The 16,973-nt window shown below is 48.1% G+C and overlaps 1 protein-coding gene across 1 annotated transcript in view; it reads right to left on the reverse strand.

Annotated features, from left to right (window-relative positions):
* Positions 1-16,973, reverse strand: part of BICC1 (BicC family RNA binding protein 1) — a 398,003-nt gene that overhangs the window by 107,630 nt on the left and 273,400 nt on the right. Inside the window, 1 exon segment of the mRNA XM_055001373.1 lies at positions 12,726-12,805. Coding sequence (XP_054857348.1) covers positions 12,726-12,805 — 80 coding nt within the window.

Raw genomic sequence — 16,973 nt, forward strand, 5'->3', positions numbered from 1 at the left:
CCACCAGCAGAATGACTGGGCCCCGCTGCTCCCCCTGGCGGAGTTTGCATACTGTCAGGTTCAGAATGCTTTCTTGTATGCCTTTGCTTAACCGACTCCATTTTTAATCCTTTCAGTGTTTAAGTGCTCTCTTCACAGGTGCCAAGGTTCCCAGGCAGCTATCTCACAGAACAGGATTGTTTTGGCTACCGATGTTCCACCAAGAACCGGCCTTGGGAAACTTTCGCTCTCCTAACTTCAAAGGGGTTGTTTTGAGAACTGTGGGGGGAGGTTGGGCCTGCTGTTACTTTGTACCTTATGCTTTGCCTGTCATTGGTAACAATGCATATGTACCATCCTGAATATTGTATTCAGGCTAGTGGACTATAATGAACTAATTCTTCAGTAAAGACCTTTTGGAAACAATGGACTGTTGTCTAATTGCAGAGGGTAGTCTGGAGTAAGGACATTATCTAGCCACAGTTCTGACATTTTGTTACCAATCAACTTTTCCAATGCCTAAGCCGGATCAGACGGACTCCAAAGCTGTCCCAATCAGGGATCCTTTGTTTGACCCATATGCCTCTCCTGGCTCTCAAGGTTTGGAACCTCAAGATCCTGTGCCGCGAGGAGACAGCTCCTCGGTTACAACGCTTTATACCCTCGCTCCCAGCAGTGCTGATACTCGACCTAGGGCTACAGCCAAACCACTGTTCTCCTTGCCCACTCCGACGCAGTGGGGTGCAAGACCAAGGGAGACAAGGGAACGGAGGGCCAGCACTATGTTCACGCAAACGCAGCTGGATAGCCGGCGCAGTTTGGAATCTATACCCGAGCATACCAGTGGCCGACCATGGCTGTTCTGGAACAGGACGACCGAACAAATGGAATGGGAGACGTCCTGCCGTGGCGCCCTGAGTTGGGATTATGTGGAAGTCACCCCGTGGTCGGGGCAACAAGATGTAAGTGAGCACCAATGGGGGCAGCTTCAAAGCCGAACGATTGCAATTGACTCAGGCATATCAGCAATCACTGGTCTGACAAAAGGAGTTACAGCCGCGAGATCTCAAGAGGAACAAGGAGTGGAGATACCCTTGCCGTGGCGACAGATGCAAACCACGAGACCGCAGGCCGAAACTATGCAGACCTCACAGACTACCGGAGCTATGGGGTATGCAGAACAAGAGGAGGAAACCACGGATAGAGTGCAAGTGTTGGAGGACAGACTAGCAAGCATGGAAGAAAGTTTAGCAAACGCCATTCACCTGCTTTCAGTGCTTGTGGCGGGGGACGGAGGTCGTGAACCGCCAGCTGGTCTACCAGACATCAGCCAAAGTCTGTCTAACCTGCAAAGTCTTCTGCCTCGTCCGGAGGGCCCTATCCAACCGTGGCCGCAACAGCCACCAGAAACGGGAGACAAGGATTCTGTCCCCGGGGAAGGACCCTGCCCAGAAGACCCGTGTCCAGGAGAACCCCGTCCCGAACAACCGGTCGTACCAGATGACGCCGGAGCCGGCGGGGGAGCTGGAGAACCGAGTCCAGAAGACCCCCGTCCCGATTGACCAACCACTCCCGCTGGCAGTGGGACCGGAGGAGGAGGAGGGGAACCAGGACAACCGCTGGAGCCCGCTTCCGCAGTAGCGCCTCCACCCACGACCCAAGCGAACCAGCCCCCAAGCCTCCCGAGAGGAACTACAACATGAGTCATCCCCGGGATGGGCACGCCGGGGCTGCGAGGGGGTACGGCTCCTCTCCAACCCATCTCTCCTCATACATCTCCGTTGAATTTTGAATAGCTGTTAATAGGCTTCCCATTACTGACCCCCTAACTAGGGTTCCACTGCCCATCTCTGGAACCCGTGGTGGATACAGGCCGGCCCGGGCATACTAGTGTATGAGTGTATCAGGCTTTCACCTGTTATTGGGGTTTAGGGCCAGCTCAATTCCAGAGGAATTCAGCTGTTTGTCAGGCTCAGGTTCCCCAACATAAGTAGGGTCACTTAAAAAGACTTTTGATTGTCCATCTCCAGGGAATAGAGCCACAAGAAGAGCAGATTTAGAATCAGTTAGGTCTTGAAAACAAAGTTAACCTTTGTTTTCCCAGGGTTTTCTCATTAGTTAGTGTAGATTTCGTGAGGAGAAAGTATGTCAGAGAGGAAAGCAGAGAGGGGCCTTGGGGGAAAGGTTAGGGAGAAATCTAGACAGGAGGAGTGGAGGGAGAGGGGGACTGCTGTGGCAGCCCCCCCATCTGAGCGGAGGAGGCCCCCCCTGCACTGCTGCCATTCACCAGCCTGGCTTCTGGTGACAGGAAGAGGGTTCGCAAGGCTCTCTTTACAGAGGCAGCTGCTGGGGGGCCACCACCAACCCGGGTGCGTGAGGCAGGGGCTGGCACTGGGCAGGGGCCTGCTGCTGTGGCTCCTCCTCCTCCAGTGGCTGAGACCCAACTGCTGGAGGAGGGGCAGCATGTGGTGTATCCTGGGATGAGCGTGGAGCACATGACTTTCCCTGCGCTCCCGCTCACCCCAGGAACCCAGAGGATGTTGGAGGAACTGCCCGTGAGACCCCCTCACGGGTGGTCCACCCCAGTTTCCTCTGAGGCCAGCAGCAGGCCTCTCGCAGCCGTGCAGGAGAAGAGGATGCAGGAGGAAGAGGCAGAGACTGTGGTGGAGGAGCCCACATCTCTGCCCCTTCAGCCTCGTCCATCCCCACCTGCCTGGCCGAGAGTGGAACACAGTGTGTCTGGCCAGATCACCTCACAGGAGGTGCCTCAGGGTGGTCCCGAAAGCGCTTCTGCTGTGAAGCGTGGGCCGGCCTGTTACTCCGAAATCTGGAAGCACTTGCAGACAACAGAGGATCCCCGAGCAGCCCAGTGCCTGCATTGTAGGCAGCACGTCAGCCGTGGCAGAGATGTGCACCATCTCTCCATGTCTGGGATGAGGTCCCACATGAAGAGGCACCACCAGGCGGTGCTTCTTCAGGGGGAGAGTTCAAGTGGCACCAAACAGCCATCAGCTAGCCAGATGGAGGCAGGCTCCTCTGGTGCTCTCTGTCAGGTTCAGAATGCTCTCATGTATGTTCTTGCCTAACCGACTCCATCTTTAATCCTTTCAGTGTTTAAGTGCTTTCTTCACAGGTGCCAAGGTTCCCAGGCAGCTATCTCACAGAGAAGGATTGTTTTGGCTACCGCTGTTCCACCAAGAACCGGCCTTGAGAGACTTTCGCTTTCCTAGCTTCAAAGGGGTTGTTTTGAGAACTATGGGGGGAGGTTGGGCCTGCTGGGATCTGTTACTCTGTACCTCATGCTTTGCCTGTCTTTGGTAACAATGCATATGTACCATCCTGAATATTGTATTCAGGCCAGTGGACTATAATGAACTAATTCTCCAGTAAAAACCTTTTGGAAACAATGGACTGTTGTCTGATTGCAGAGGGTAGTCTGGAATAAGGACATTATCTAGCCACAGCTCTGACATTCTCCCCTCAATGGTTCCTGTAGGGAAGGGATGCCAAGCCTCTCCCGGAGATGCTTGGTACGCAGGGCCCTAGTGCACCCAGAGAGGAGATCCGGAGAGCGAGCCAGCGCCTCACGAGCCACATCGTCAATATGGTAGCGGTGGATGGGAGACCGTTCTCCATAGTGGAAGACTTCGGCTTCTCAGGGCTGCTCCATGATTTCTTTCCCTGGTACGCCATCCCTGCTCGCACGATGTTGAGCAGATCCTTGCTGCCCTCGTTTTACAGGGCTGCCAGGGACCATGTGAAGGCACAGCTGTCCTGGGTTGCCGGGAGAACTGTGCACTTCACATCCAACATATGGACCTGCCCAACTGTGTAGCAAGCGTACCTTTCGCTTACTGCTCACTGGTGGGAACCTGAGGCAGTTCTGGGTGGGGGCCGGGGGGAGGTGCCTAGTACAGCTAGCCAGGGAAGGATGGGAGACCGCCAGGCTGGCTACTGCAAGGCCTCTGCCTCCCACATGGCGGAGAACATCGCTACCACCCTGAGGAGACAGATGGAAGAGTGGGTAGGCCAGGGACCCGCCACTGTGGGATGCATGGTGACGGACGGTGGCAAGAACATGAGGGCAGCAGCGCATCTAGTGAGCAAAGAGCTCATTTACTGTGCAGCTCACAAACTTCACCTAGCGGTGAGAGATGCGCTGGGGTTGGGCTCCTCGCAGGAACCCCTTGATACCCAGACTCGTGAACTCCAGTTACTGATCCAGAAATGTCGGAGGCTCACAAGTCACTTCTCGCGCAGCGTGACAGCCACGCACGAACTGTGCCAGAGGCAGGTCAGGACAGGTGTGCCGGAGCACGCTCGGATCACTGACATGAGCACTCGCTGGAACTCCACCTGTGCCATGCTTGAGTGCTTGGTGGAGCAGCAGGCCACACACCACTCGTGGCTCTCCAAGAACCGTGGTGTGAGTCAGGTGGGTGAGTTCAACCGGGAGGATTGGCTCACCATCACCCAGACAGTGGATGTCCTGAAGCCCTTCAAGGACTTCACTGTGGTGGTCTCATCAAACATGGCGAACCTTGGTCTGGTCATTCCCCTGGTGCACACGCTCCAGAGGAATCTGGCCACCCTTGCAGACCGGGTCACGCCTCGTGCTGACCTTGTTCCAGCGGTGCGCTCACTGGTGAGAAGGCTGCAGCATGGCATAGTTGCCAGGCTAACTCCTCTCACGCAGATCGAGTCATACATGTTGGTGACCATGTGTGACCCGCGCATCAAGGGCAATTTCACTGAGCGGGACGGGAACCTCACCCAAGCCAGAGATGGGCTCTGCTCTTGGGTGAGGCGCAGGCAGGCCGAGAGGGGACACCTGTTGACAGGGGGGACATGAGAGGGGCCCTGCCGTGCAGGTCCCTTTGATGCCCCCTCTGCGCAGGTCCCCCCTGCAGCCACCACTGGAGTGCTGATGGAGATGGAGATGCTCCGGTGGGCCCTCGTCCCCTCTGGGGTCGTGAGGAACGTGAGAGAGGATCCGGCGGAGGCAATGGTCAGGGACTACCTCGTGGAGCCCTGCGAGTCGCTCTCCACCGATCCACTCAGCTACTGGGCCAAGAAGGAGTCGGTCTGGCTGGACCTCTCCCTCGAGGCGCAGCGGCTGCTCTCATGCCCTCCGACAAGCGTGGAGAGCGAGCGCATGTTTTCTCATGCGGGCGACATTGTCAGCCCACATCGCACTCGCCTTCTCCCATGGAGAGTCGAGCAGTTGACCTTCCTGAAGGTCAACTCTCGCCTCTTCGATTTCTCAGGACTGGACTTCCAGAGTGACTGAGGTGAGCCCAACTTGTGGCCTGCATCCTCTGCGAGTCCAATCCTTTGGAATCACGCTCTCCCCTGCATAAAACCCTGTAGACGCAGTTAAAACCGGCTAGTAGAGGGAGGGTGATTAGGAACCAGTGGCAAAGGGAATCCACCCAGCAATTTGAAAGCCCCCCCCAAGGGAATTCAAAACATATCCCAGCACTGAGACAGACCCTGTGGGACCAAATTTATTCTGAAAAATAATGCCCCAGAAACATGGATTGCCACTGGAGGAGAAATAGGTTAGATAGGGATTGCTTAGGTGGGGATTAGGGAATGGGAAAATGTCAGATCCTTCTGTTTGGAATGTTTAAAATGTTTTTCAGAGTTAAAATCTTTGTTTTTAAAAAAAGTTGAAATGTTTTTTAAGAGTTGACAATTTCTTTAAAAAAAAGAAACCAAAAAAAAGTTGTAATAATGTTTTTTCAAAGTTGAAATGTTTATTTATAAAAACAAAACAAAAAAACAAAAAAAAGGTTGAAATGTTATTGTTTGGTTTGCTTGGGGGGGATGCGGGAAGAGTTGGGGATGGGCACCAGCCAATGATGATGTCTCGCAGATGTTTCCAGGTAAATGCTGAGGCTGTTGTGGGGGTGGGGGGAAACCTCTGCAACACTGCTCCAGAAATACCACTCTGCAGTGCCCAGTCCAGCTTTGTGTGGCTGAACTGTAAGCATAGCCACAGGAAATGACATTGGTTCTGCTGGACCTTGTTGCAGTGGTTTCCCCCCATTAAGTTTGGTTATGGAGGGATGGTTGGGAGATGGGCTCACACGTATAGAGATAAAGACATATTGAAAGAGAAAATGTCTTTGTGTGGTTTTTTGTTGTTATGGCGGAGGTGTTGAGGGGTTAAGCAAATAAGTTTTTTATTTCATGATAGTTGTGTTGTTTTCTGACTAAGACAATGCTGACCTGCCTGTGGGTGTGCCCTGCTACTGTGTAACCTAAATCTGTTCAAGAACAGAAGTGTTTTTGACCCATTTTGCCCTCCCGCTGTGTAACACACGTCTTGTACAGCTGTTTTTTTTAAAACTTTGGTGATTGTCTGATATTTATGTTTGAGTAGTGTGACTCACTGGAAGCATGCTGTTATCATGCCCTTTTGTGCCCTACTGCTGTGTAAATTTAAGCTGTTCATGAGGTGTTTTTGAAAGGTCTTGTGGTTTTGTTGTATCTCTTATTTGAAGCTAGTAGTTATGTTAATTTTGTCTATTGGACTTCTTTTTCCATGCCCTGTTGTGCCCTCCTACTATGTAACCTAAATCTGTTCAAAAATTTAGAGTTTGTTAAAAAAAAAATTAAGATTCTTTGATGTGTAGTGAATTGTGTTTTCCTTTTGTGTGGGGGACAGTTAGTGTGATTTGCCGTGATGTGTTGACCTGTTGTACTTTGAAAGTGAGAAAATAAAGTTTTTTAAACTTGAATCATTGTGTGTGTGTTTCCTTTGATGTGAGGTTGGTTCCCAGCATAGGGAACAATGGGGCAGGCTGGCCGGCCTTCTTTGTAGGTGGTGGGGGTGTCAGGGGGTGGTTGTCTGTGTGTCAGGTGCTCTTTCCCAGGGACAAGTTGGCACTCAGAAGTGTGCCCACCATTGTGGCACCCCTGAGCTGTGCGGAATTGCCCTGGGAAAGAGTTTAGAAGTTCCCAGCATAGGGAACGAAGGGGGAGGGCTGGCCAGCCTGTTCCTGGGGTTACGGGTGTGGGGCTGCTGGGGGTGGATTTGGGTCTGTGAGGGGCTAATGTGGGGATTTGGGTCTGTGTGTGGCTCCTGGGGGGAATTGGGTTTGTGTGGGGCAGTAGGGGGTGGACTTTGGGGGCTGAGAGCACCTACTTGGCGAGGCCATGAAATGCCCCCCCCAAGTGGGAGCAGGCTGAGCCTTGGTGGGGGGTGGGAGTTGAAGTGGGAGAAGGGCCCCTGAGGGTTGGGGGGCATTTTGCATGCAAAATGCCACCCCTGGCAAGACAAGCCTGCCTCTTCATTTTTTCCCCACAGAAAATAATGAAGATTAGCAGCAGCAAGCTAAAAAGACGTTCACGTTTCACTTTTTTAGGTGAGGATAGGGGAACCTGGTTTGGGGGCCCATAACATGGACCCCCAAAGTCCAATCTGTCTGAATCTTGGAGGGTTGTTAGAGAGGAGGTAGAGGAAGGTCCCCACCAATTTTGGCTTGATTCGGTGGGAAAATGCCTCCCCCAGTCATCTGGGAAGACGGAGGCATTTTCCCATTGAAAAGCATCCCGAAACGATACCCGAATTGCTAAACCCGAAACGGCTTGCCGTTTGAGATTTAGTGATTACCAATCCCGAAACAGTGTGCCTTTGCACACCCCTACTTGTCAGAGATGCTTTAGGCTGACCCTGCACTGGGCAGGGGTTTGGCCTAGATGGTCTGTATGGCCCCTTCCAACTCTATGATTCTATGATTCAATATTGAGGGAGTTGGTTCTGGTGCACTCCGGACCGAGGTCGAAGTCGACTTCGGCTGTCTAGGCTCTGAGTAGGTAGGAGAGGAGCATGAATGCGACGTCTTTGAGCCGGTTGAGGCAGGACCTGCCTGAGCACTGCAGGAACCGGACGAGGCTGAAGGTCGTGCCTTAGCCAGTGGAGTTGTAGCTTTCATAGCATGTTTTCATAAGGAAGCTTGTAACCGTCTCGCCTGTTCTGATCTGGCCTTCAAGGTGAAGGCTCGACAATGTTTACATGCCTGCATGTTGTGGGTCTCGCCCAAACAGTAGAGGCAGCTCGAATGCCCATTGGACTTGGTCATTTTCCTGTCACCGGATGCACAACCTTTGAAGAGTGCAGTTTCTGACATTGTTGAAACACTTTGAATAAGCAGAAGAGCTATGAACCTCTCTCATTGGTGGCAAAAGAGGAACTGAGGGTATGTCAGGGGTGCCCTGCCTCTTGGATGTCCGGGGTCTGGGTCCCAGCCCCCAGACTTGGTAGGAGGGAACAGCAGGTCAACTGGGCGGACAGGAATACAGAGGGGGCAGCCAGCAGCCAGCAGGTCAACTGGTCAGCCAGCAGACAGCAGGTCAACTGGTCGGCCGGCTGACAGCAGGTCAACTGGTCTGACTGGCTGGCAGAGGGGGCAGCTGGGGGACAGCAGGCCAACCCCTCCCATGGGCAAATGGGGCCAGAACCTGCCAGTGCCAGGGGCAAGGGGCAAAGGCCCAGGGCCTCAGGAGGCAGGGGGAGACAGAGAGAGGCCAGCGAGTCCCACTCCCCTAGGAAAAGAAAGGGGACTAAGCAAGGCGGAAGGGGGCAAGGGCAGAGAGATTGGGGGCCCAGCAGTCACCCACCCAAAGGCCTTACCTGAGGAGGAGAAGCAACAGCAGCCCCAACAACCCAAAGCCACGCCCCAGCTAGAAAACAGTAGCCTGGCCCAGGAGTTGCCAAAAGCCAAGCCACTCCAGGTGGGGCTAGTGGAGGCACTCGGCATGAAGCCCTGGGCAACCAGCCAAGGAGCCGCAGCTGGACCCACCTTCAGCCATCAGCTCAGCCAGGGAGGCCGGGCTGCTAGCCAGGGAACTGCAGCTGGACAGGCCTTCAGCAATCAGCCAAGGCAGGGAGGCTGGGCAGCCAGGGAACAAGGCACAGCTGGTGCTGGTCAGTGGGGCCAGATCAGCTACCCCAGCTGCAACTGCTTGGTGCAGCCCAAGACCAGGCTGGAAGAGGGGTGGGACAGTAGAAGGAAGCCCTATAAAAGCTGGCTGGGAAGAGCCCTGAGGTGGTGGGTGTAAGTGAGGAGTGATGATGTGGAGTGAGAACGGTGCAATGCAAGAGTGGAGGTTTGGAGGAGAGTTCTGGAAGGAGGGGATGAAGAAGGACACAGGGGGCAAGCAGGCCAGGTTGAGCAGGCCAGCGAGTGGACTGAGAGGGAGTCTGGGTGAGGTATACCGCCCCTCCTTCCACAGAGCAGGGTCCTGCAGCATCCCTGGCCCCCCTATGACGTCAGGAGCAGACCGCCCAGGGCCACACCCAGCAGCAGTGGCGGCAAGCCCTGACATTGGACACCGTTTTTTTGGCAAGAACAGCCGCGCAAGCATGCAGAGAGGCAAGGGGTGCCCCCTAGTGGTATTGAGCTAGAAAAATCTCCTAAATCGGCAGGCCTGCGTGTGCGCAGTGCCCATGTGGGACTGCACCTGAAGACTGTCAATGAACTGTTGCTTCTTCTTATGCTTAAATCAAAAAATATTGGTTTGTTCTCTTTCTTCCAAAAGTAATAACTATAGCTTGCTGTGCAAGCACAAATGATTAGTTTCCAAGTTCCACATGAAGTGCAGAAGGAAGACCTAATAGCGCTAGAAAAAATCCCCCTTAACAAATAGCCCACGGTTTGTTGTTATTCTTTATTTATTTTTAAACATTTGTATACCACCTTTCTACCCAAATAGGGTCCTCAAGGCAGCAAATAAAGTCCCCATAATTGCTGTTAAATAGATTACTCTGGGGTGAAGGCTCTTAACTAGCGGAAAGGTCTGCTCCCTCCAGTTAATTTTTAGCCCTGCACTAAACAGCCTATGTAGCCATGGCAACTTGCTCTCCCAAATTCAAGTCACAATTATTGGATTTTTAGGACTTGTCTTAGCCAAATTTAGAGTTGTAAATTAGAACAAACCCATTTTTAATGATTAAGTAACTACATAAGACCCCTCTTCTCTTTCAGATATGAAAAGCCACCAGTCAGTGAACAAATGACTAAAGCACATCCTCATGGTATTTTAACGTCAAGTCACACACCAATGATCATTTTAAAAGTTATGGATTCTTTGCTAAGTTCAGGTAAGCTTGTGTTTCATACCCAAATACTCACTATGAATCCAATCACTTTTTGCTTAAATAATATCTGCCATGTGACACAGTTCTACATCTATGTTTGTCTTTTGATTTCTATTGTTACTAGGGCTTTTTTTGAGGGGGAACACTCCAGAATGCCATTCTGGAAGCTCTAGAATCTGCCCATATGATTCCTTCCTCCTTCGGCCCTGTGGGCTCTGCAGAGGAGGCTAGCTGCTTTGAGTTCATTCTGCTTTCATTTCATTCAGGGATTTCTGTGTACGTGTATGCTGTTTGAGTTCATTCTGTTTTATTTTCATTGGGGGAGTGGGTAGGTGGGGCTGTGTGTGTATGTGTGCTGCTTTGAGTTCATTTCAGGGGGTGGGGCTGTGCGTGTGTGTGCGTGTGTATGCTGCTTTGAGTTCATTCTGCTTTCTTTTCATGGGGGTGGGTAGGGCTCTGTGTGTGTGTGTGTGTGTGTGTGTGTGTTGCTTTCATTCTTTTGTTGACTGAAGTTGACTTTGTTATGGTTCCCACAGCTTTTGAATGCAGATTTGTTCTGTGTTCGTTAAATATATCAGTTATGGTTATTTGTATTAGTTAAAATATCAGTTATGGTTATTCCAGTTTTATGCTAGGAATGGATAGCTGTGTCCAAGTCACAGAAGTCTTTCATCAATATATTCATCAGCGTATACATGTTCTTATGTCTTAATAGCTGTAATTCAAATGGTTCTCCCCACTCTCAGCTGATTATCATCACTGAAATTGCAGTGGACATATGGGTGTTAAGGAAGTTTTTATGAATATTGTTTGTCTGGGACATTGGAATATTTATGAGCATTTCCCAATATCAGAACGGCTTAGCCACTGGTAAGGTAGAGTTGGCAGGCAACGAAAAAAAGCCATTTTAAACTAAGTATAAATCTAATGCAGCTAAAGTTGAGTATCTAATTTTGAATTGTTTCAGTAAAGCAAAACCTTCCCTGAAAATTTGAAAATTCAATATTCATTAGATTAGGAATTTCAGTCTCTGGAATTTTGAGAAAGAATTTTGGAATTTTTTCTATGCTGACAGAGGGAATTTGTTAGAATTTAGATTTATGAGATGGGTTTTGGATTTTTAGAGGCCCCCTCCTTCTTGCATAGTTAAAATATGATTCCAAAGAAATGAAATGTTTGGGAAAGGGAATGGAAGATTTCACTTTTTGTAGCGGACACAGAAAGGAAAAAAAATCCTTTCTCGTAATAGTGTAATTTTCCAAGCTTACTAACATTTATCTTGTCATAATGCATTGTGATGGGTTCTGGGAAGCAGCGTCACTTCCGGGAGTAACATCGCTTCCGGAAGTGACATCATCACACATTTGTGGGAGCACGCACGCACTTTGCATGTGCACATGTGATAATAGAGAGTTGCACCACCTCTTTTCCCAGAAAAAAAGCCCTGGTTGTTACAGATTATTTCACATTTCCCTTTTACTATGTATATATTTAACTGCCAATTGAGGTTCATATACTATTTCAAACACACCATATTAGCAGCTGGAAATGATGTTATACGTCTCCTCAAACCTTACCCAGGACCTATATCTGTATCTAATATATATATTTAAGTTTCTTGTTTTTACACTTTTAATTTTATATGACTTAACTGATTGTTTCTATTTCCAAGCTGCTTCATACCGCCTTACTTGGCCAAAAAACACAGTACAAATTTGCTGAGCATTTGAAAAAAAAAGAATAGTAATGACTCAAAACTGAAGGATTTTAAAGCAGCTTCAAAGTGGCAGTGTTCAGAGCATTAATACTTAGCTTGGGTTAGGAGTTAAATCCTGTTAGCATCAAGTGTAGGGGAGATGATGATAGAGCAGAGAGGTCTCTTGCAGCTCCATGAGACCACCTAAGCCCCATAAGTACAGCTGCCCTTACCACGGCTTGTAAAAGACTTTGTGCGGGTGCAGCAACAGATCCAGACGGCACCACACAGTGAGGTGCTACAGCAGAATGTTGTCCGGTTGCATGCATGCAGCCACTAAGAAACAGCAAGGTCACACACTTTGACCTGCTTCTCTCAGGCTGTGAGACTCTCTACATCTGGCTTTTTGACTGCTAGTCCAAAACTAGATCAAATTATTCCAAATTGAAAACATTGCATAATTTAGCTTTTGAATACCTGCCAAAATATTACACAATCCTCAATAACTACTTTGCTCTTACCCAAGATGTACTTGTGTACCTCTCCCTCATTTGCACTACAGGCTGCGATAGCACATCTATGCACCTTTTTAAAAAAAACAAATCTCAGTGTTTTTTCCTTCTTCTATGATGCCCATGATAAAAATGCAGCAATATTACAAAAAACTCAAGTTCTCCGAAGTACTTCCAGAGTTCCTGTACAGTGCTGTCCTTCATTCATTTTGCTGCATGTAAAACAGAACTACTTAAAAGTGTTTAAAATAACCACTGGCTGCATTATCCTGTTAATGCTAAAATTCAGTGAAAATGTTTCCTTTCTAATACAACGAGATGGTTCAGAAGCTTCAATATGCTGAGATGTTCAACACTGCTGTGTTTTAAAAATCAAAAAGTATATTCTAGGATTCTAATCCTGCACTGAGTATCAGATTTTTTTTCTTACTTTTGTGTCCAAGACAGACATGATCTTCTCCTTTGCTTCTTTAACGTTTTCTTTTTTCCCAGAGATTTTAATATGAGGATCTTGAAAAGAAACAGAAAGATTACTTTGAATCAACTATATAAAAAGCTTAACAAGTCATATATCTTTTCTAATATTTCAGCCATGCATCATTTTATGAAGGCTATAGGTACATAGTAGTGACAGAAGTGTGTACATGCTTCAGTTGGGAATCATCCAAAAAGTGCTATAGCTTCTATAAAGAAATTCCTCATTGAGGAATTTGTACTACCATACCCTTCCAAAAAGGTCACAAACTCAGTTTAATTAGGGAATGTATCAGTTACAAGACTCTGCTTTAGGAAACGGAACTTCCATGTTATATATTAACACCTGGCGAATGCAAAAACTGGTTTTATCAAGCACAAAGCTTCAGTATGGCTCAAAGATACACTCAAAGTAGCTCAAGTCATGGGAAGCTGTTTTCTGAAAAAGTATACCAGGAGTTGGGGTGTGCACCCAAAAAATATTCAGGTTTCCCACTTTGGTTTACCTGAAGCAAGAAAACAATTCGGGATAACCCAAATCCCGAAGTGGCAAGCCGCTTTGGGATTTGGGTGTTTAAATGCTTCAGTATGCTCTGTAAAGGCTCAAAGCAGCACTTTTCTTGCTGTTTGCAAATGGCAAGAAAAGTGTTGCTTTCAAATGCTGACCGCTTTACAGCTGATGGGAAGGGATTCCCCTCTCATCAGCTGAAAAAAGCCCTTTAAATACAGGCTGCTTTTTTATGAGAGGGGGATTCCCCTCTCATCAGCTGAAAAAAGACTTTTAAATGTCTGGCATTTAAAAGAGGAATGCCCTTCCTGTCGGCTGAAACACGCAGCCAGCATTTAAAGGGCTTTTTTCAGCTGATCAAAAGGGAATCCCCTCCTATCAGCAGTAAAGCAGCCGTCGTTTTGAAAGCAACACTTTTCTTGTCGCTTGCATCTGCCCATAAAACAGCCTCAGCCATTTTGAGATTTTTCCATACAAAAGGAGGTGCTTACATTCCATATGCCCTGAAGGTTTTTCAAGGCAAGACAATACCTCAGCTTATGTATGGTGCTCAGGTATCCCTGTACAAAGATCACTCCAAGCTTGAAGTAATCCAATCAAAATTTTTAAGATCCTTATTAGGAGTGCCAAGATGCATCCATAATGCTTTGCTCAGGCTAGAGGCTGGATTAGTAACATTGGAAACCTGGGCCTGGTTCAATGCCATCTGTCTATGGCTCAAGATAAAATTTTCCCCTTCGGGATTAACTCCTCTAATTTTCCTAGACAGTTTCCGTTCAAGCTGGATCTCAACAATAGAATGCAAATTGTCACTACTGGGCTTCTCCAGCACCGCGCTGATGCACCTTGGCCATCAAGGAGCCAGAATAATTATTAAACAGAGACTATGGGACACTTCTCTCCAAGTAGATAGAGCACGGGCCTTAAATGTCCCATTAGTGGGGAACAGAAAACAAAATTTTACTCCACCTAGCTATCTTTTCATTGGAGTTTCCAAAATACCGCAGAGCTTTCACCTTAGCACTGTCAATCTTTATTACGGTCATAGACCACAAAATAATAGCATACAACCCAGTCATGGTAAGTCATATTATTTACAAATCTATTCACTAAAATTTCAGGGTACAGAGTCTTAAATATTTAAAACCTGAATGCCTAAGACCAAATTATTAAATATTAAAATCCTTAACATTATAAAATATTTAAATATTTCCCCCTGTAAAATACTTCCTAATCCGTATGGCTTGCACAGCAAAATTTGCCACCTTTAATGTAATTTCATGGTCCTTATCGGCTAAAAGCTTATCTAGATAGAATCTGTCATTTCTACCTGGGAACCGATTACAAATTGGAGTTATAAAGATTGCCCTAATATTTTGATAAAGCTCACACTCGAAGAGTACGTGTCCCCTAGTTTCTATCTTTCCAGCCCCACATATACATACTCTTTTCTCGAGTGGTTGTTTTGCATATCTGCCCTCCATGACCGCTGATGGTAACGTGTCCATTCTGAGGAGGGTAACTGCTCTTCTATAATCTGCTTTATCCAAGTTTTGTAAGTAAGGCATCATTATCACTTGGTTTAGGCTATCTATTCCCGGAAAATACCCTTTGACTTGACTCAAGTCGTTCTGCCTTTCAATATCCAGGATTCTTTGTTTCACAAAGGGTTTGACCATGTCATGTTCCATATTCATCAGAAACTGTTTGGAAAGACCATAATAACCCAATTTGCGCTCTGTTTCTTTGATCCAAAGTGGTGCTTTAGAATCCCATGCTATTAAACCGGTTAAACCGGAGGGATTAGTTATTAGCTTAAACCAATAGACAATGGTAGCAATCCACAGGCGTGCTTTTACAGTGACCATACCGGATTCCAAACGAATATGTGCATTAGAGACACAAAAGGGAACCTGCAAAATGTGCCTTAAAAACTTGGATTGCACTTTTTCCAGTGACTGCCAATAAGACTGATGTGTTGTTATGCTCAAGGGCGCCGCATAAAGTAATTGGGCAAGAGACTTAGCCTTGAAAATCTTGACTGCTGCTGCAACATTCTGGCCCCCAGAAGACCAATAAAATTTCTCTCTTTTTTTTTTTTATAATTTTTATTTTTCATAGCTACAAAACACTACACAAAACTATCACAAGGAAAGGGGAGAGGGAAGGGACAAAGGGGGGGTGGAAAAAGAAAAGGGGGGAATGAACTACAAACACTAAACACTACACTTCAATGTTTCCCTTCATACTGTCATAATACAAAAATAGCTCCATAAAATAATGATGGAGTGGTTAATCATACAGAGAATAAACATTTCAAATTCTGATTAAACTTTCCTCCCCCTTCTAGGTCCCGGACGCAATTCTCTCTGTGCAACTGCTGTTGCGATGCTCTCCTCCTCCCCCCCCCTCCGGCTCCTCCTTTTCTTCGTTCTTGGTGCAGCAGAGTTCTGGGTTTTTATTCTCAAAATCCTTTAGTTGATCTTCTGATAATATCTTATAGGCCTGATCTTTATATCTGAACCATATTCCTTCCGGGAATAACCATTTGTACTTTATTCCATGGTCCCTCAGAAGTGCTGCAAACTTTTTATATTTAAAACGCCGTTTCCGGACTAGAAATGGAACGTCCTTCAAAATCTTGACTTTCAAACCCATAAAGTCCAAATCCGCATTGTATGAGTTATATAGGATGGTGTCCCGAATCTTTTTAGTTGAAAAGTCAATAATGATCTCACGAGGCAACTGTCGCTTTGTTGCATATTTTGAAGAAGCCCGACGGACCTCCAAAATGGCGCTTTTGACCTCTTCTTTAGTCGTCCTCGCGGGTGTCGCCAGTAATTCCGAGACCAAATCCCACAGATCCTCATTTTCCTCCTCTTTCACGTTTTGGAGACGCAAAATTGTCTGCGTTCGTTCCACCTGTAGCCCGATCAGCTGGTTCTCCACCAACTTCAGCTCCTTTTTTGTAGCCTTCACAAGTGACGCACTTTCCAGAGCAGACTTTTCTGCCCCCCCCCGCTGCTGCCTTAATGGTTTTCACCTCGCTTTCAATTGAGCCCACCCTTTGATCAGTTTCGTTCAGCTTGTCAACAAAGGGTTTTATAGCTTCCACCACCGCCCTGCGTACCAACTCTTCGAGCGACTCCCCCTTCTGCAAGGTAGCCGAGATTGACTTACCGAGAGCGGGACTTTGCTTCCTTGCTGCCATTTTGGGGGGGGGGGCGCCAACAAAATTCTGGAACTCAACGAAGGGGAAGAGCGAGTCTTCTTCAGATCAACCTCTCCTTCACAAACGCTTGTAGAACAGAAGGGATTCGCTTGTTTACAGGCTTCCGCCTGTTTCTTTTACTTGCCGTTTCTCGTTGCCCGGCGGCACTCGAGGCGCCGCGCACATCTGCCGGCCTCCATAGGGACAAACGGGCAATTCCCCCCCCGCATTGATTTCGGGGAGTTCTTCCCGCCGCGTCCCGGACCCTGGCTCCCTCCCTGGGAGTCCTGGGGGCTAATCCTTGCGGGTCAGCCGCCCGGTCAGGGTGCCCGGTCGTTTCCTCCCGGACCAGCCGAGAGGAGCGTCCAGCATGGCTGAGAAAACGAAACCGAATCCGACCAATAAAATTTCTCAATCGCTCGCGCACTTTTAGCTGCGCTTGTTGTAACATGGTCCACATGAGCTTTTCTAGAGCCTGAAGCCTG

The sequence above is a fragment of the Eublepharis macularius genome, chromosome 17, assembly GCF_028583425.1.
Source record: "Eublepharis macularius isolate TG4126 chromosome 17, MPM_Emac_v1.0, whole genome shotgun sequence".
NCBI lineage: Eukaryota > Metazoa > Chordata > Lepidosauria > Squamata > Eublepharidae > Eublepharis > Eublepharis macularius.